Raw genomic sequence first — 20,031 nt, 5'->3', positions numbered from 1 at the left:
GGAACGGGAGTTGTCGGCGGCCCATTGGCGTCACGTGACCGCGCGCCTGATGTGCGCGTGCGCCTGTGCCGATTGGCCTTGTGGGTAATGTAGTGCGGCGCGGCTCCAGAATCCGGTGCGGTTATAAATATTAGCGTGTAGCCGGTCCTCACCCGCCAGAGCAGGCGGCTTGTCTTTTAGGTATGTATTTCCCCACATAATTGAAACGGATTAACCTGTTTAATCCGGAGAGTTTGGGTTCGGCAGGTTGAGATGGCTGGGGTGCCTGGGCCTTGTTTGCAGTGCCCCCCCCCCCCCCCCCCCAAATCACTGAATAAAAAGGACATGGCAGCCGGCCCTCCGTGGCCCACTGTTACTGGGACCGGGGTCTGAAATGTTCAAAACGTGGCCAGCGGAGTTATATTAACCTGGGGCTTTTTTATTCCCAGCGCGTTCAGAACACGTCTGGAGTTTCAAGTGGACAGCTCACCTCCACCTTCTGTAAAGATTAGTCACACGTAAACTTATATTAACACTGTAATGAAGTTACTGTGAAAATCCCTTCGTTGCCATACCCCAGCGCTTGTTTAAGTACACTGAGGGAGAAGTTAGTGTGACCAGTGCACCTAACCAGCACGTCTTTGGACTGTGGGAGGAAACTGGAGTGCCCGGAGAGAACGTGCAAATTCCAGACAGTAACCCAAACTGGAAATCAAACCCAAGTTCTAGCTGCTGTGGGGTGGCAGTGCTATTCACTGTGCTGTCCCAAAAATTAGGGATGGACAATAAATGCTGGCCTAGCCAGCAATGCCCCCACATTCCCCAAAATTGGAAATTAAGTCTTGAACTTTGGAAGTGGTGAAGAAGTCTCTTTTTCATCCCAATATGGGGTTAGGTAGCCCCCCCCCCCCCAGATTGGGCACCTGACTATAGCATCCTAATTAGTATTTTGGATGAAACATTAAATAGAGGTGTCCTCTGCCCTTTCAGGTGGATGTAATAATCCCAGGGCACTATTTCGAAGAATGGTAAGAGTGTTCAACTGCTGGTCTAGTCGATATTTATTGCACAATCAACACAAAAAGAGATTCTCAAGTCATTATATCACATTGCTACATGTAAATTGGTTGCAGGGTTTCCTACATTACAGCAGTGACTAAACTTAAAATGCACTTAATTTGATTGAAAAGTACCCAACCAGTTACCACCCCATTAGTCTAGTCTTGGTCATCGGTAAAGTAATGAAAGGGATCACCAACAGTGCAATGAAGCAGTGCCTGATTTGCAATCAAGGGGCAATATGGTGGCACAGCAGTTAGCACTACTGCATCACAGTGCCAGGGACCCAAGTTTGATTTCTGGCTTGGGTCTGTGTGAATTCCGTGTCTGCATGGGTTTGCTCCGGTTTCCTCTGCAGTCCGAAAGATGTGCTGGTTAGGTGCATTGGCCATGCTAAATTCTCCTTCCGTGTACCTGAACAGGCGTTGAGTGTGGTGAACTAGGGGATTTTCACAGTAACTTCATTGCACTGTTAATGTAAGACTACTTGTGACAATAATAAATAAACTTTAAACAAACTGCTGACTGATGCTCAATTTGGATTCTTTTAGGGCCACTTAGCTCCTGACCTCATTACAATCTTGGTTCAGACATGGACATGAGCCGAACTCCAGAGGTAGAGGTGAGAGTGACTGCCCTTGGTATTAAAGAACCCTGGCAAAACTGGAGTCAATGGAAATCTGAGGGAAAATTCTCCATTGGTTGGAAACATACCTGGCATGAAGGAAGATGATTGTGGTTGCTGGAGGCCAACCATATTAGTACCAGTACATCATTGCAGGAGTTCCTCAGTGTAGTGTCCTAGGCCCAAACATCTTCAACTGTTTCATTAATGATCTTCCCTCCATCATAAAGCCAGAAGTGAGAATGTTCACTGATGACTGCACAATTTTCACCACCATTTGTGATTCCTCTTGAGGCAGTCCATGTGGTTAGCACTACTGCCTCACAGTGTCAGGGAAAAGGGTTCTTGACTGTGGAGCTCACACATTCTCTCTGGGCAGAATTTTCCATCTCACCCGCCACGGGAATTATACTGGGTGGAATAGAAAATTCAGTGGACCATGCAAAGGTCTGTTGACCTGCAGGAATTTCCAGTCTTGGGGCGAGCGTGGCCAGAAAATCATGCCCCCATGTTTGCATGGATTTCTCCCCACAATCCAAAGATTAGGTTAGGTGATTGGCTAAATTGCCTGAGTGTCTCAAGATGTGTATGTTATGGGGTTACAGGGATTGGACTGGGCTGAATAACTGCCTTCTGCACATAGGGATTCTACGTCCAAATGCAGCAAGACTTGGACAACATTCAGGCTGAGCTGAGAAATGGTAAATAACATTGCACCACACAAGTGCCAAGCAATCTTCAAGTAGACGTGTGACTAATTGGAAATCCAGTTGTGGCAAATTAGGTTTTTAAAACAACAAAAAAAGACACTTGCTGGGCATGTGATAAGTCAAGTTTCCACTTGTTTCTGCATTCTGCAGGACTGGCAGAACCAAGGCAAAATGTTGAGAAATGTTAAACTTAAAAACCATTAAAATAAAAGCAAAATACTGTAGGTGCTGGAAATGTGAAATAGAAACAGAAAATGATGGGAAAAAAGCATCCATGGGAAGAGAAACCATTAATGTTTTGAGTCCATATGACTACTTCAGAGCTGAAAAGGGGAAAATGTGGTGGATTATATGGTTGGGAGAGGAGAAGGTGGAGCATAATAGAAGGTCAAGGGTAGATGGGAGCTCAGGACAGATTGATAAAATGTCATAGACACAAGACAAAGGGAGTGTTAATGGTAATGTTAAAGACTACAGAAGGTGCAATAGTGATATAAAGGGATGGTAGTAGAATATGTTAAGAGCAGAACAAGGGTCATCACTCTGCAAATGCAAAACAAGTTATAAATGACCCTATGGCAAAGAAAATTGGGAAAAAATATCAAAACAGATGAGACAGTTCATGGTCTGAAGTTGCTGAACTCAATGTTAAGTCTAAAAGGCTGTGAAGCGCCTAATTGATAAATGAGCTGCTATTCCCTCAGTTTGCCTTAGGCTTCACTGGAACATTGCAGCAGGCCAAGATCAGAAATAAGGGCATGAAAGCAAGATGGTAAGTTAAAATAGCAATCAACAGGAATATCGGGGTCATGGTTGCGGACTGAGTGAAGGTGTTCCACAAAGCATGCCTTCACTCGTTACCTTTTGAGCCTTGATCATGTATGCTTTTGTACTTAGAAGTTTCAGTGCATTTGTTGGTAAAATGAAATGCTGATTGTTTGCTTTCTATTGTGTGTGCTTTACTTCATTGGTTACTGCTATTGACTATCTGAAAAAATGTAACATGGGTAAAAACTCTAGACTTCAGTACGATGAAGATGGCAGACATGTTTATTTAGAAGGGAGAAGAATGGCTGGAATTCTAAACAATAAAGTTCCAGTTCCAGCACGCCACATCATGGCAAACAGCATTGAACCACATTCAGGATGGCGAGCAGGAGTAAATTTCATGACACACATCAACGTTCTTGTCAGCATTAGCAGTCACTCTGATGTGGTCAATATAGCACCTGCAACTGCTGGTCAAAAACCTAAAAGCTGCAGTAAGATATGCGGTGCCTTGATAAATTCACGTCATTTTCAACTTTGTAAGCAAAAGACTGCAAAATTTCACTTACTGATGATCAATGTTTGTTAAACCTGAAGTACACATTATTTGGTTTAATTTATTTATTTACTAGTCACAAATAAGACTTACATTAACACTGCAATATTGTGTGCAAGGTCATTCTGTTAAAATAGTGTCACTTAAGCCATGCCAGTAGCTAGCCAACGTTGGGAATAGGAGTAGGCTGATTAAATCATGGAGCCTGTTTCACCATTCAATGAGATCATGGCTGGTTTGTGCCCTAATTTCATCTCTATGCCTTTGCCGCTGATCCCATGATACCTTTGGTAGCAAAAATCATCAACTTCAGTTTTAAAATTAGGAATTGATCATGCATCAGTTATTTGTGGAAGGAGTTCCAAACTTCCACCATTCTTTCCTTGTTGTAATGCTCCCTAATTTCATTTAGGAAGACCTCGCCCTAATTTTTTGATTATGCCCCCCAATCCTTGACTCCCCAACTCTCAGAAATAGAGTACATGGAGTGAAATGATCAGTTTCACTTGATACCTTGAAAGCTTTGATCGCATTGCCCCTTAACCTACAAATTTCCAGGAGTATTTTAACTCTTGTCATTCTGTTTTATCTATACTGCATTCCCTCCTTGGCCACTATATCCTTCCTAAGGTGTAGTGTCAAGAATTGCTCATTGTACTCCAAGTGCAGTCTAACCAGGAAAGTAAGGCTAAAGGGGACCATTATTTAACTTAAAAATAATCTTAGGACTTCCTAGTTAATACTGGATTGCATCTACTGTTGCAAACACTGTAGTATTACTATAGGTTATGATTGATTTGTATCATGCACCCACCAGAATGGAGAAAAAAGAATAACATTTTGGCATTGATTTCCAGATGTTACACGAAGACTACTGTTTGTTATTCACACCGGACGAAGAAGACATTATGTATTAACACCGCGGACTGGCTAACAATCAGCATGCATTGGTCCTGTTGGGCAAGCATTTCAAAACTGTACATGGTGTCTTCCTGTAATGCCTGCGCACGGAGGCTACAACAGTTTAGTTCACCAAGACTGTATTCAGCATTTAATCGGTTTACTCCTCAGAAACTGAGTGATCTGACTTCTCAGCAGCCACTGCGGGGCATGAAGGGCCATAATCCCTTCACACGGAACCAGGAGGAAGCATGGAGAAAGAAGAATAAAACTGTGCTTACGTATATAGCCGCAACGGCAATTGGTATGATTGGCATGTCATACGCTGCTGTACCTCTGTACAGACTCTATTGCCAGGTTAGTCAATGTTGTGTTTGTGTTTGATTACTGAGTTGACAGATAAGGCAACATTAACACATGTGAAAAGAAATCTGCTTAAGTAAGCCAAAATAACTATATGCAAATCACTGGGGTTCCGACATTGGAAAATCAGTACTATTTTAAAATTAACATGTTTCCAATAATAAGTTTTTGATGATGCAAGTGTCATCACCAGTGCAACGCCCAGGCCAAACCCAGTATGTATAATTGAGTAGTTATATATTCCAGGTCTGAAGTCTGAGATGCTTGAGAACCAGCAGAAACTATTCCACAATTGTACAAATTGCCAGTTGCAGAATTGGGATGGGGAGGATGTAGCTACATGCACATTTTTTTTCAATTACGTAGAAGCCAGGTTGCATACACCTTCATTTATAAACAGAAAAAATAAAAGCGAAGTGGTGAAATATTCCTGGGAAAATCAGTATATTCTTACAAACTGCGATTGACAAAAAAAAAATCAAGATCATCTCTACCTAATCAGATTCTAAGGCAGCAATTTGTCTGGAAACCTGGCGAGCATTCTTCTCGCAGCCACTACCAATTGGCATCTCATTACTAATGAGATACAATGCTTGTCTCCAGACATGACATTCTATTCCAGAGGTAATTTATCGTCTGAAGCACTTTCAGATGTGGTGATGCAGGATATTGCATAGGTGCAGGTCTTTAGTTATAACAAAAAAAAACCTTCTTTGGAATTCTGTATCAGAGCCAGTGAAAGTTAAGTAGAGCAAACTATTTAATACTTTGATCATAGTTAATTAGAATCTATAATGTGATTTAAGCAAGCTTCTTGTAGCAACCACAATTTGAGCAAATAATTCAGAATCACAGTGGCCCTGATTTTCCAATGTCCGGATCATCAGAGAACAGATGTAACCGCCAAGATGCACTTCGGAACCCTGCAGAAGTCCTGACGCAATAATTCCATGGGAATTGCCCAGGAAGTCTGAACTTTGAATGGGCAATTCCCCTACTCCATGGGATCCAATAAAAAAGTCTCAGACTTTGTACAATTCCAATTTACTTACTGGATAGTTATCCAGCAAAGTTAGACAGAAACATCCAAGTCCAGTTCCTGGCTAATTATACAACTGACATCCACAACTACCCAATTAAATTCATGGGTCTTTCGGGCCAACTCTCTCTGACCCAACTTGGCTAGTCCCCACCACCTGACTCTCCCCTTGATCCACCCAACTCCCTGCTTGACCGCCTGATTGTCCCCGACCAGATCTGAATAACCCTCACCACACCCTCATCCCCGAGCCAACCAGTCCCTACCACATGCATGAGCCCCCCCAACTTCCTCCCGATCCAACTGCCCACTAAACCACTCCCCACTCAGCCATACTACCACTTCACCCAGCTTCCACCCTGCCTCAGCCATACACTCAGACTGAAAAGCCTGGGACTTTTAAACACCTACCAGAATACAGCAGCTAATGTCCTGAGAGGAGCTTGGCATCTTGTGCTGATCCTCTTGCTGCTGTCTGCAAGGATTGCTGTGCTGAGGACATTCCATTGGAAGTTTGAGCTTTTCATTTTCTACAGGTCAGTGGGTAGTTTTCTGTCTGCTCAGAGTCAGACACAGGTTCTGACTCTTTTCAGAAGGTTTGGGCCAACGTTGGAAAACAGTGCTTTGTATTTTTGGTCTTAAATTAGCCTCACAAATACAATACAATATAAAGGTAAAAAAGCTGATGGAAGCTGTGAATATTAATACAATGTTATTCCTTTGCTGTCAGCTGCTGGATTCTGAAACTGATACATTATTAATCAAAGATATTAAGGGATATTGGGTACAGTTGGGTATCTGAAGTTACGTCACATTTTGATCATGATCTAATTAAATGGTTGAAGGTGCTCATGAGGTTAATTGCCCTGCTTTTGTTTCTGTACATTAATGCTGCTTTTCTCTTGCAGAGTTTGGCTTAACTACACTAATTGATTCCTCCAGTATGGCATTTGTGTTTGCTGTTGAAATTACAATATTAAAAGCGATTATATTTGAAATTTGAAATATTGTTTTTGAAGTTGATTTTTACAAAGAAATAATTATGGCAATGACCACTGTGAGCTAATACTGTTACACTGTTGCAGTACATAGATGGTACTGTGGTTAGGATTGCTGCCTCACAGCACCAGGGACCTGGGTTCGATTCCCAGCTTGAGTCACTGTGCGGAGCCTGCATGTTCTCCCCGTGTCTGTGTGGGTTTCCTCTGGGTGCTCCCGTTTTCTCCAACAGTTCGAAAGACATGCTGGTTAAGTGTATTGGCCATGCTAAATTCTCCCTCGATGTACCCAAACTGACATAGGAGTGTGCCAACTAGGGGATTTTCACTTCATTGCAATGTTAATGTAAACCTACTTGTGACACTAATAAATAATAAATAAACTTTAAAGTTTAAAAGAGCAGGAGTTGGCCATCTGGCCCCTTTAGCCAGTTACGCTATTCAATAAGATCATGGCTGATCTTTTCATGGATTCAGTTCCAATTACCTGCTTGCTTACCATAACCCTTGATTACTGTTCAAAAATCTTATCTATTTTTGCCTTAAAAACATTCAACGAGGTAGCCTCAATTGCTTCACTAGGCAGGGAATTCCACAGATTCACAACCCTTTGCGTGAAGTAGTTCTTCCTCAACTCAATCCCAAATCTGCTCCTTCTTATTGTGAAACCATACCCTCTAGTTCTAGTTTCACCTGCCAGTGGAAACAACATCCCTGCTTCTATCTTATCTATTCCCTTCATAATTTTATATGTTTCTATAAAACCCCTCTCATTCATCTAAATTCCAGTGAGTATAGTCCCAGTCTACTCAGTCTCTCTTCATCAAGCAACCCCGTTGACTCTGGAATCAACCTAATGAATTTCCTCTGCACTCCTCCAGTGCCAGTATACCCTTTCTCAATCACTCAGCACTTTGTTCCAGTAATGTGAGCAAAACAAATTAATTGGCTAACTTGTTGTTAAGTGAATTCATCTATGTTTCTCAGATAACAAAGATTAGCATGGAATTGGCTTGGCACCTGGAAGAAAATAACAGTTATTTAATTTTATTTTGTTATACACAATTTTTGGGAATCTGGTGTAGTAAAGATTAGATGGAGTAAGAACATAAATGTAACATAGTTGCAATGGATAGTCATGTATACATTAGCATGCATGTTCATTTTGGGTGCCAGTACAGAAGAAGTTTGCCTTCTAGTTTTAGAAACTATCAAAGAAGTTCGCCTATGAGTATTCAATCAGCCACGTGGCATAAAATATTAAGTGTCATGTTTTCCTAACTTTATCAAGTACATGTCTCATCTTACATTCAGTATTGATTGTCTGCTTTCAGGCGACAGGACTAGGAGGGACTGCAGTAGCTGGTCATAACGTGGATCAAGTAGAGACCATGGAGCCTGTGAAGGATCGAGTCATTAAAGTAACTTTCAATGCTGACGTTCATGCTAGTCTGCAGTGGAACTTCAGACCTCAGCAAACTGAAATCTATGTAAGTGAAAGCAGGCAATATACACACATGGTAACTATAAGCAGCACTGCAGAATACGTTGAATCATAAACCACTTAAACATAGCACTTGAGGCATAATTTTAATCAGAGGATTATTCTTCCTGTGCAGTGAGTGTGCTATTAAATAATTTGTATTGAGCCAGCATGGAAGCCTCTGCATTTGGAGATTAGTTAATTGCCCCTTCACATGTTAGGGCATAGTTATTCAATGTTAGAACTCAAATCAGGCATTTTTTCTGCAGTAAGTAAAATATTGCAGATGATAGAATCTGAAACAAGAATACAAGATGCTGAGAAAACTCAGCAGGTCTGCCAGCATCTAACAGGAGAGAAACAGTTTAAATCTTAAAATTTGCCCCTCACCAATTTTAAGTGAAATTCCTCACAAAATCACATGGTAAGCACCATGGTGGTGGAAGCTTGGTGTAACAGGATATCACACTTATTTTCCCTTCATTAAACCTGATGAATGCCTATTTTCTAAGGTGAAGTGAAGAGGAAAATCCTCCTTTCCCAGTGCGTAGGCCTGAATTTTTTGAAGGATAGCCTTTCCCTTCCTGCTATCCGAAGAGTCAGCGTGGAACACATCCCCACTGATTCTGAGTGCCCTGCAGCCACTTCACACTCAAATGAGCATCAGTTGTCTGTAGGCGGCACATATACACCTCACCCGAGAGAAAGTCCACCTGAGCTGCCAGGTAGCGGCACTCCAGTCCCCGCAGTGACAAGAGATGCAGCAGACAGAAAAGAAACTCTAGGAAGGTACCGAGGCTAATTCCTGAAGTCCCAGGTATTGGAATTTGGAAGACCTGGGAGTGGGGGAAGCTGGTGATTGGATAGTAGAGCTGGGGGTGGTAAGGGAGATCTTAAAGTAGGGAAGTGGCCTGGATATTAAAGAAGGGAAGGGAGAATGGGCAGCGAAAGTTAGAAGAAGACTTCATCAGAAGCCTTCTTCTAACTTTCGAGGTTGAATAGAGGACTGCAGTGCTGAATGTGGATTATAAGTCATGAAGTATGCAAGGGAGTACATTGAAAGGACACTTCCATAAATAAGGGAATGATGTGTTACCTGAAAGTATGGCTGAAATTTTCTGGTCCCACCCACGGCGGAAATCATTGCTAGTAGGGTGGAAAATTTAACAGATCAGCCAGAGATCTGTTGACTTTGGGTGGGAATTTCCTGTCATGTTGCAGGCGGTGTCTCTAATGCTTTAAAAATAAGTTTATCTAACTACTAGCATGGGCAGAGATACTGAGCTAACTAAACCAATCCTATAGTGATGGGATGATTGAAAGAGATTGGGAACAACAGGTATATGTTAGCTCTTTGTTTAACCACAATTTATTAGTTGTACAATATATGTTAGTTTCAATTATCTTGGTTTTACTAAAGCTCGTTGTTGACACTATCTCTAAGTTTTACTAGGCATTTGTTTAAATTCTTTGCATCTTTGTTTCACTTAACTTCAGTACAATTAATTGATTACGCTGTCACTTACATGCATCTTGGCTTCATCATGATTTATTGATGAAATGTAATGATCAAAGAGAAAAATGATACTTATGTGTGGACAAGTCACCATTCATGGACAGTCATATTGGAATTGTGAAATTATTGTATGGAACATTCAGTGGTGTTTAATGTAACAAGCCAAATTAGATCAAGGAAGCAGTCCGATACTGCACTCTTACATGACCAGCCCACTAAACCAAATATTACTAAACTGATAAATCCATTAAAGGATCTTGGCACACTATGGGAACTTGTGCAAATGTTTTGCCTCTGCCATTAATACTATATGTAGAATACAAAAAATAAATATGGTTTGAATTCTGATTATTATATTGAAGTAACACGGCCATATAATATGGATCAATAGTTTCAGTTAGTGCTTGATAGGTTTCTTCCATTTAGTGTCTCCTTACAATTAATTATGGTACATTAACCAAGGTCAGTGGTACCAATGAGTAAGAAAGTAAACTTGTCATCTTTGTTTTAATTTCATTCCAGGTTGTTCCTGGAGAAACGGCTTTGGCATTCTATAAAGCAAAAAATCCGACTGACAAACCAGTCATTGGAATTTCCACTTACAATGTAGTACCATTCGACGCAGGGCAGTACTTCAATAAAATACAGGTATGGGTAAATAATCATTAGAAGGAAAATATTTTTTATGGACTTTTATTTAGGCTCCTGATTTAGTCTGATGTGGTTCCGTGGTTTCATTTTCTCATGCGGTGCTTTTTAAGCCTTTCTGTGGGTGGAATTTCCACACACTTAGGACCCTTTGCAAATACTAACACGCTTCCCGGGATATTCTTTTTGTATTGAAACATTTCAATATTAAAGGTACTATAGAAATGTAAGTCGTTCTCATGATATGTGGGTTTTGTGAAAGCCGATGCCTTATGTATCTTGTATTCTCCACTCCAGAATTACAGTTCAGTCTTTTAGTTTCAACAGATGTTGCATTTGAAAGGAAAGAGAAAATCTGCAGGAGCGCTTTTTATTCAAAGTTTACACTGTTAGATAGGTATCCTTGCCTCCACTAATTTCAATCGTAGCTACAGCTATGTTTTGGCCTGGAAATATTCTGTAGCTGTCTGGCCCTTTATGTTATACAACTGGCCGTCCATTTTGCAAATCCACCTGATGGGATGTTTTCTCCAGTGTTAAATCATTCTGGACTAGTTCCCAAATCAGCTACATATATTATATCCATTGCAATCAATTGTGCCCTAGGCACAAGGACTCTTAGTCAATGACATCACAGGAACAAACAAAATGTGAGGACATCAATATGGTAAATGCTCATTTTTTTCAGTAGTTTTTTTCAACAAGAGCTCCTCCTTAAATCACTGTTTAACTAAATGCTTTGCTGTCATGCATTAAATGAAATGCTCCACGTAATGTCTCCAGCACGAAATCAGCCGTTAGTATACATTAGGAAGAGCAAGGGTCCCAACACTGACCCCTAGGAAACTCCACTTCAAACCTTGCTCCAATCTGAAAAACAAATATTTATCACTACTCTTGATTTCCTGTCACTAAGCCAATTTTTTTCCTAAGTGCCTACTTTCCCTTTTATTTCATGAACTAGAATTTTGCTCAGTGTGGCACTGTATCAAATGCTTTTGAAAGTCCATATACACCACATCACCATTATTTCCCTTATCAACCTTCTCTGTCACTACCTCAAAAAATGTTATGAACCTACTTTTTATCACATTGAGGTTTCTGCTCAGTTATTTCCTATTAAGGCTAAAAAAGCCTAAACTTCTTTTGTCTGTGGTTATAATTCAGTCCTTTGGCACAATGAATCAAGATTGCATCTCTTCTCTGCATGTCCTCTGAAGCTTGAAGATCTTTCTGTTTACATGATTCCAAACTGATCAAGTTTTGGTTTGATCACAGTACACAGAGAAACAGTTGCTAACATTCAGATGATTGAATCCAAAGATGTATGGATTAGCTTGATTGGCCATGCTAAATTGCCCCTTAGTGTTAGAGGGATTAGTAGGGTAAATATGTGGGGTTACGGGGATAGGGCCCGGATGAGATTTTGGTCATTGCAGGCTTGATGGGCCGAATGACTTCTTTCTGCACAGCAGGGATTCTATGATTCATCAAGCAGCATTCATTATGACAATTTAATGCGCTATTTTGCAATACATGAAGTTTTTAGTTCCCAGTTTCAGGATCTGACCAAAGCAGGAATTAGACTTGATTCAGGATGAAGATGTGAACATAGGTGGTGGAGCAAACTGAGGGAGAAAATTTGTTACTTCTGTGTGCTTTTGGTTTAATACATGTGAGAAGTAGGTATAACATAAACTCTCATTCCGCTCTGCCTTTGTCTTTCAGTGTTTCTGTTTTGAAGAGCAACGACTAAATCCCCATGAGGAAGTGGACATGCCAGTGTTTTTTTATATCGACCCTGAGTTTGCAGAAGATCCAGGAATGGCCCGAGTAGACACAATCACTCTCTCCTACACATTCTTTGAGGCAAAGGATGGTCAAAAGCTACCTTTACCAGGATATAATTAATGTACAATTACTGTGATGTCAAATTTCTTCAGAATGTTAGATTGATTGACAGTATATCTGACAGTTGCCATGATAATAATGTTGTGACTCCCAAAAAGAGATTATCAGCTAAATCTTGTAACAAGTCATTTCATAGGCATGCAGGACACAATGGATGTAAATTAAAATTAAGTGTCAGATAAATAAATAGTTTGAAAAGTCCTCAGCCAGGCTTGATACTCAATGGAATTTCGTACTGTTTTTTAAGATAGCAACAGCCCATTATGCGACTAACATGGTATAGAGTTTTCTGATCTAGCTTTGCAGTCATGCATTAGTAGTTGCCATTTCAAATTAGAAAATAATGAAAATTGCTGCTGTTTATAATTTATTAAGTATAATGTCAAGGGAGGGTTCTGCCACTTTATATCATTAGTGTGTTTGATAAATCTACTTTCCAACAAAAAAATTTCCAATCAGAAAGAAATAAAATGGATTTGACGTAACAGCCATTACTGGGATGTACTTATAAAGCGATGAAGGTTGGGAGCTAAACCATCCAGGATAGAAGACTTCTGAAAGAGTTCAGCAAAATAGAAAAGATAGCAGATTAGCCCTAAATATTAAGAAGAGACTAAATGCAGTAGAGAGAAAGGATCTCAACTCAGAAAATGAAGATTTAGAATCAGTTTATGTGGAGCCAAGGAACAACAAGGGGCAAAAAAAAGTGTAGGAGTGGCTTATAAACCCCTTAACAGTATTGTACTGTCTGGCAGATTATAAATCAGGGTGCAGCTGACAGGATCAAGTGTAACATGTCCAGGTTTGCTGATTATCCATAGTTAGGAGGATACATAAGGTATAGGAGGACACAAAGAGTCTGCAAAGGGATATAGATAGGTTACATGAGTGGGCAAAATCATGACAAACAAAAAATAATAGAAGCGAAAATTTCATTTTGGTAGGAAATACAAAACTGATACATTTTTAAAATGTTGGTAATCAGATAGCCCTGGATGCCCTTACATATGAACCCCAGAAAGTTAACATGTAGGGACAGAAAGAATAGAACAATATATATCATGTTAGCTTTTATTACAAAGTGAAGTAAAAGAGTGAAGTATTCTTACAGTAGTTACATAAGTGAGACCATGTACTTGCTCAGAGTTATTTATTTTTGGGATTCTCTATCCCAAAGCTGCAAATGCTCAGCTGCTAAGTACATTCAAGGCAGAGAACAATAGATTTTTGGGTACTAAGGTACATGGAGGACATGGGAATATTGTAGTACAAAAAGATTGAGTTGAGGTAGAAGATCAGCCATGACCTAAGTGAATGGTACAACAGGCTCAAAAAGCTGAATGAATAACTCCTGCTTCAAATCTTGTTTCATTTTCAAAACTCAACATACTAACACCATTATTATATACTGCATAAATTGGTGCTTGAACCTGTGACTCCTTGCCCTAATTGAGATTTAATTTTGAATATTATTCAGGATTTGCCTTTTCCTAACTAGCCTAAGGACCTTTTCAAAACTGATAGGGCAGTGAGAGAAGTATTATTTCTGCTGGTCCAAAGATCATAGAATCCCTACAGTGCATAAAGAGCCATTCTGCTCATCGAGTCTACACTGACCACAATCCCACCCAGGCTCTATCCCCGTAACCCCACATATTTACCCTCCTAGTCCCCCTGACACTAGGGTGAATTTAACATGATCAATCCGCCTAACCCACACATATTTGGACTGTGGGAGGAAACTGGAGCACCCGGAGGAAACCCACGCAGACAAGAGGAGAATGTGCAAACTCCACACAGTGACCCGAGGCTGGAATTGAAATTGAGTCCCTGGCGCTCTGAGGCAACAGTGCTAACCACTGTGCCAATATGCCACCCCACAAATGTGTGAGTTCGTTGGTTGGCTGTGGTAAATTGCTCTTAGTTGAGTTAGGGGGATTAGTAGAGTAAATGTGTAGGGTTACAGGGATGAGACCTGGGTTGGGTGCTGTTTTGGAGAGTCAGTGCTGACTTAGTGGACTGAATGGCCTCCTGCACTGTAGGGATTCTATGATTCAGGAGTCTAGAACAAAGGGGCACTTAGAAAATTATTCTAGCCTTTCCGGAATTAAAATACACTTTCACACCAAGGGTGATAGAAGTTCAGAACTCTCTTCCACTAACAGCAATTTGTGCTAGATTAGTTGTTAAATTTAAATTAGAAATTGATTGTTTTTTTTCATTGGTGGGATATGGGCGAGCAGCATTTATTGCCCATCCTTAGTTGCCCTTGAGCTGATGGTCGTGAGCTGACTTCTTGAATCACTGCAATCCACATCCTGCGAGTTGACCCACAATGTCATTAGGAAGGGAACTCCAGGATTTTGACCCAGTGACTGCGAAGGAATGGCGATATATTTCCAGGTTAGCCTGGTGAGTGGCTTGGAGGGGAACTTGCAGATGGTGGTGTTCCCATGTATCTACTGTCCTTGACCTTCTAGATGGAAGTGGTCGTGGATTTGGAAAGATCTAAAGATCTTTGGTGAATTGCTTGAATTGCGGCAGTGCATCTTGTAGGTGGTACATTCTGCTGCTACTGAGCGTCGGTGGAGGGAATGGATGCTTGTTGATGTGGTGTCAATCAAACGGGCTGCTTTGTCCTGGATGGTGTCAAGCTTCTTGAGTGTTATTGGAGCTGCCCCCATCCAGGCAAGTGGGGAGTATACCACTATTCTGCTGACTTGTACCTTGTAGGTGGTGAATAGGCTTTGGGGAGTCAGGAAGTGAGTTTCTTGCCACAATATTCCTAGCTTTCAATCTATACTTGTAGCCACTGTGTTTATGTGGTGAGTCCAGCTGAGTTTCTGGTCAATGTTAACTAACAGGTCACAAATCAACCAGGAACCTAATTTCTCTACATTGCTTCTATAACTTGAATGTCAGCCTTGCGTCTCAGCAATCAGAGCTGGACATGGTGCCAAAGATCTCTTGACAGCAATGTACAGTTTGATTAATAACTCCTTCTGCCTTATATGCTACTGTTTTATCCAGATAGTTCAACTTCCCTATCACATTATTGATTGCTATTCTGCATTTGTTGGACATATTGACAAATTGTGCATTTATTGGCCCTATTATGAGATTCCTTGGTTTCTTTGTTTATCTATTTCAACAGCATTCACAGATTTATTGTCTCACCCACTTTGCTCTTTGTATAAAGGGTAGTGCTGGATTGCTTTAAATTAGTCTGTTATTGCTCTGCCCCCACACATTCTTTACCTCAAGTTTTTTTTGTTCATGGAATGTGGGCACCACTGCGTGGGCTAGCATTTATTGCCCATCCTGAGTCTTTACTCAGAGGGTAGTAAGGGCATGGAATGCCCTGCCTGCAACTGTAGTGGACTCGCCAACATTAAGGGCATTTAAATGGCCATTGGATAAACATATGGATGATATGGAATAGTGTCGGTTAGATGGGCTGTAGATTGGTTTCACAGGTCGGCACAACATTGAGGGCTGAAGGGCCTGTAGTGTGCTGTAATGTTCTGTGCTTATCCCTGAGGGCACTCAAGAGTCAACCACATTGCTGTGGATCTGGCGCCACATGTAAGCCTGATCAAAGAAGGACAGCAGATTTCCTTCTGTAAAGGATGTTAGTGAACCAGGTGGTTTTTCATGATAATTGACTGTGGATTCTTTTAATTCCAGATTTTTATTGAATTCAGATTTCACCATCTGCCATGGTGGGGTTCGAACCCAGTTTCCCAGCGCCATAACCTGGATTTCTAGATTAATAGTCTAGTGGCAATACCACAACACCACTGCCTCCCCTATTCTGCAGTTTCTAAGCCAGTGCTTCAGAAACATTTTCCCGGTATGACGCCATTTTAAAGCCTCAGACTTTGTGTGGCCCCAGAGTGGAAATCTGGAGGGGGCTTATGAGAATAGTTGAGCAGAGAAGATTTGGGCAGGCAGAGGCTTCAGTTTATTGAGCAGTGGTTGAAGGTGTAATTCTTGAGCGGGGATGGGGGAGGTTTCAATTAGTTAATAGTGTGGAGAAGCCTTACTAGTTGAGGAAAGAGAAGCTTCAGTGGTTGAGTGGGAGAGAAAAACGGTTTTAAGCATAGGGGAGTGCAGTTAGACAGAAGAGTTTCTCGGGGGGAAAGAAACAAACACCAATCTTTTCACAGATTTTGTTTGCACCAGCAATCGGGTCTTGGAGACCATTATGCCACATCCACGTACAGATAAAATGCAAGGATTTAAAAGGGCCTCACAGCTAACAGAAATCACCTTGAGCTCCACAACTTTTATTGCTGCCTTGGAGCTCGCAATCCTACATTTCATCTCTTGACCCACAGTTTGGGGAAACCATATACCAAGTTATCTCCTCCAAATCCACAACCCTTTCTATGTTGTAATAATCTGTAAATCTGACCACTTTGCATTGAATGTTTGAGTCCAATAGTGATTCCAATGCTGAGTCACATTCACTAGCCCTTCCAATCCTATCCTGACAAGCATAGCATCACCCAAGATAAAAGACCTGTAAAGATAAAATATTTCTGGGAATATTCAGGTAATGCATCCTTTCAAATCTTCCGTCATCCCTCCTCTTTCATCTGCCCTTGCAAACTACTACCTCCATCACTAACCTCTCCTTCTCGTAGATCCTTGAATATGTTGTCACCCCCAATATCCATGACTGTCACCCCATGTTTAAATCCACCCAATTAAGCTACACCCTAGCCACAACATTGAAATTACTAACCAAAGTCATAAATGACCCCTGTCTGTGTACTCTGTTTTCATCCTTTTTAATCTTTCTGCAGCTTTTATCACAATGGATTATACCATCCTCCTTCAATGTCTCTCTTGTCCAGCTGAAAGGTACCTTTCTTCCCTTGTTCCACTTCTACCTATCCAGACAGAGCCAAATAATTTCATGCAATAAGTTTCTCTTTCTACCCCCACATTGGGCTGGATTTAATGCTTGTGACGGTGGGTCCATTCACCTGCTGGAGAGCAAGTGATAATATCACCTCAACTGTTCCTGGTCACTTGGCAGGTGGATACCTATCGAGTTGGCGTTGGAATTCCCAAATCCTGCACAGCAGAGATCTCACCTCCAAGAATTCCAATCAGAGACCAGCAGCTCCACTGTTCCAGGTGTAAAGTTAGTTTAAAGGGCCAGAAGGCAATCTTCCAATGGGGGAGAGGGCCTTGCCACAGGTGGTCCCATGGTTGGGCACAAAGTGTCTGAGCAGGAGGGCATTCCCCACCTTGGGCCTCTGGCAAGCTTACCAGGCTGTACCTGGTAGCTTCCCCATTTGGTGCACACCTTGGCCTCTTGAGTTTTTACCAGTGGTGATGGGTATGGCCCTTAGTTGACTCCCAAAGGGTATCGATTCACCAACAGGCAAACCTTTCCTGCCACAGACTGAATTAGCTGTCAGGAAGATTATAGACTCTCCATCCTTTATGCTCCTTTTTAAAACAGCCTCTTAGCCTATACCTGAGATGCAGTAAACATTCAATTCTGCCCACTATTAGCTCTGAAGGATCCCAACGTTCTTGTCTCTTCTGTTTCCTCACTTTCTCTGCTTTTTTCTCAAGAGTGGCAATATCATTTCAAGTCAGGTTTCAAATGTATGGTGATTACAGCACCACCAACTTTCCTTCACAACCACATTTCCCAGGTCATCATCTTTCTCTATGCTGTCGTACTACTTGCCCAACGCGCAGCTCTGGATGAGCTGTAAGTTTCTCCAATTTAACACTGGGAAGAAAGAAAAAGCATGCGTTTATATAGCACCTTTCACAACCCCAGGACATCACTTTACATCCAATGAAACCTTTGAAATTAGTGCAATGTAGGAAGACTGTTTGCACACAGCTTTTGTATGTTTTATGTGTAAATAAATCTTGGCAAGCAACTTTAGCCAGCGTACTGATCTGAGGTTACAGGAAAACATGGTAAAAATCCCACATTATCTCCACTGAAGAGTTTATTATCATTATTAGACCTGAGCTGTGTCAACCCAGAAATGAAAGAATAAAAAATGTACTTTTCAATCCACAAATTGTGCATTTAGCTTTTTTGTTATCTTGTTATTTGTGCAAGTAAAATTTTTGAAAGAAGACAGAAAAGTATTAAGCTCATCTCGCAACATCCAGCACAAAGTTAAAATAATTATAGTTTGTGTTGTTAAAACCTGAAGTGTCATTTGGAGAAAATTCAGTAGAAATATGTTTTATGCAATTTTTGAAATGTGCAGGAAAAATGTATTTCTATTTTTCTTATATAACATATGAAGTCTTATATATATATGTATATAATACAGTACATATATATATTTTCCTACTTTATATTTGATCCACAAAGTAGAGTGAAAGCAACCAAAAGACTTAATGGAATTTACATTCACTGTATAGAAGACTTTAAAATGCTTTGGAGCACCCTAATGTGAAAGGCGATATACGAATGTAACTATTTTCTCTAAATAAGAGAACATGATTTTTGTGCTATTGAGATTCTTTAAGTTCTGTTGGATAAGATGCAAAACAGTTTATTTAAAAGTTATCTTTAATTCGTGTTCTGTGGCCACTGTAGCTGGCACCCTTATTTAATAGAAAATAATATGCACCTGTTAATTAAGCCACAATAAAACACATTTTTGAATGGTATTTGCGATTCAAAATGTTTTACATTTTCCTGAGTGTTTAATTTATAAAATTTAAAGAACTAGACAAGGATTTCAACATGACTGCAGCTATGGGTAGCTATGATTCAGAATAAAAGAGCTTCAATTCAGGGAAACTGGCTCCTTGTTATATTTGAAGAAATGTTAATGACCTGATAAGCCACAGAATACCAACTTCCAAGAAAATTATATGAAGGCCATTTTAAATCTTCAGGCAGGCCTGGACATTGGAGATTATGGGCTGGATTCTCTAGCTATCTACCCTGGGGTCAGAAAATTGTGGGGGATAGGTGGGGATGCACATTTAGCACTGGCGAGAATCCTCTGAGATCTTCACCCAAATTGAATCTGGTTCCTACCCAGAATAGAGATTAGCATATTTAAACCTCCATTTAAATATGTTTAGTCAGTTTCAGCTGGATTCTCCCTGTTCCTGAGAGACTCCAAATCTTGGGGGGCAAAGGAAACATGGTATGAATCAATACTAATCACAAATGGAGACCACACATGATGGCTTGTTGGGGGTCCTCTTGCACTGAAGGCCAACTAAACATTTGCCTTCCTAATTGCTTGCTGTACCTGCCTTAACTTTCATTGCCTGGTGTACAAAGATACCTGGATCCCTTTGTACATCTACATTTTCCAACATATACACATTTAGGTAAGTAACTTTTTCCCAACAGAAGGTGGAAGAAAGAATGTCCAGGGCGCGCGGGGTCCTTAATTACGCTGGTTGCTTTGCCAAGGCAGCAGGAAGTATAGACAGAGTCAATGGATGGGAGGCTGGTTTGCA

The 20,031-nt window shown here is 40.8% G+C and overlaps 1 protein-coding gene across 2 annotated transcripts; it reads left to right on the top strand.

Annotated features, from left to right (window-relative positions):
- The first annotated feature begins 78 nt into the window (after positions 1-78).
- Positions 79-19,290, top strand: cox11 (cytochrome c oxidase assembly homolog 11 (yeast)). Of its 2 annotated transcripts, XM_080187551.1 has the most exons (6): positions 79-180; positions 1,590-1,660; positions 4,555-4,954; positions 8,332-8,487; positions 10,519-10,644; positions 12,373-19,290. In XM_080187551.1, the coding sequence occupies exons 3-6, from the start codon at positions 4,640-4,642 to the stop codon at positions 12,553-12,555; spliced, it is 780 nt and encodes a 259-aa protein (XP_080043677.1). In that variant the 5' UTR covers positions 79-180; positions 1,590-1,660; positions 4,555-4,639; the 3' UTR covers positions 12,556-19,290. The 2 variants fall into 2 exon arrangements, with proteins under 2 accessions (XP_080043677.1, XP_080043678.1); XM_080187552.1 differs by lacking the exon at positions 1,590-1,660.
- The last annotated feature ends 741 nt before the right edge of the window (positions 19,291-20,031 follow it).

This window comes from Carcharhinus amblyrhynchos, chromosome 4 (assembly GCF_965287045.1).
Source record: "Carcharhinus amblyrhynchos chromosome 4, sCarAmb.v2.hapA, whole genome shotgun sequence".
In the NCBI taxonomy this organism is placed as follows: Eukaryota; Metazoa; Chordata; class Chondrichthyes; order Carcharhiniformes; family Carcharhinidae; genus Carcharhinus; species Carcharhinus amblyrhynchos.
The sequence above is the reverse complement of the archived record's forward strand: the minus strand, read 5'-3'. Positions and strand labels throughout refer to the sequence as shown.

Excerpts from the sequence above, each read along its gene's own strand:
- cox11 (XM_080187552.1), top strand. The coding sequence starts at position 4,640 with ATGCATTGGTCCTGTTGGGCAAGCATTTCAAAACTGTACATGGTGTCT. Across the intron at positions 4,955-8,331 it reads TGTACAGACTCTATTGCCAG|GCGACAGGACTAGGAGGGAC; the intron begins GTTAGTCAATGT and ends GTCTGCTTTCAG. Across the intron at positions 10,645-12,372 it reads AGTACTTCAATAAAATACAG|TGTTTCTGTTTTGAAGAGCA; the intron begins GTATGGGTAAAT and ends TTTGTCTTTCAG.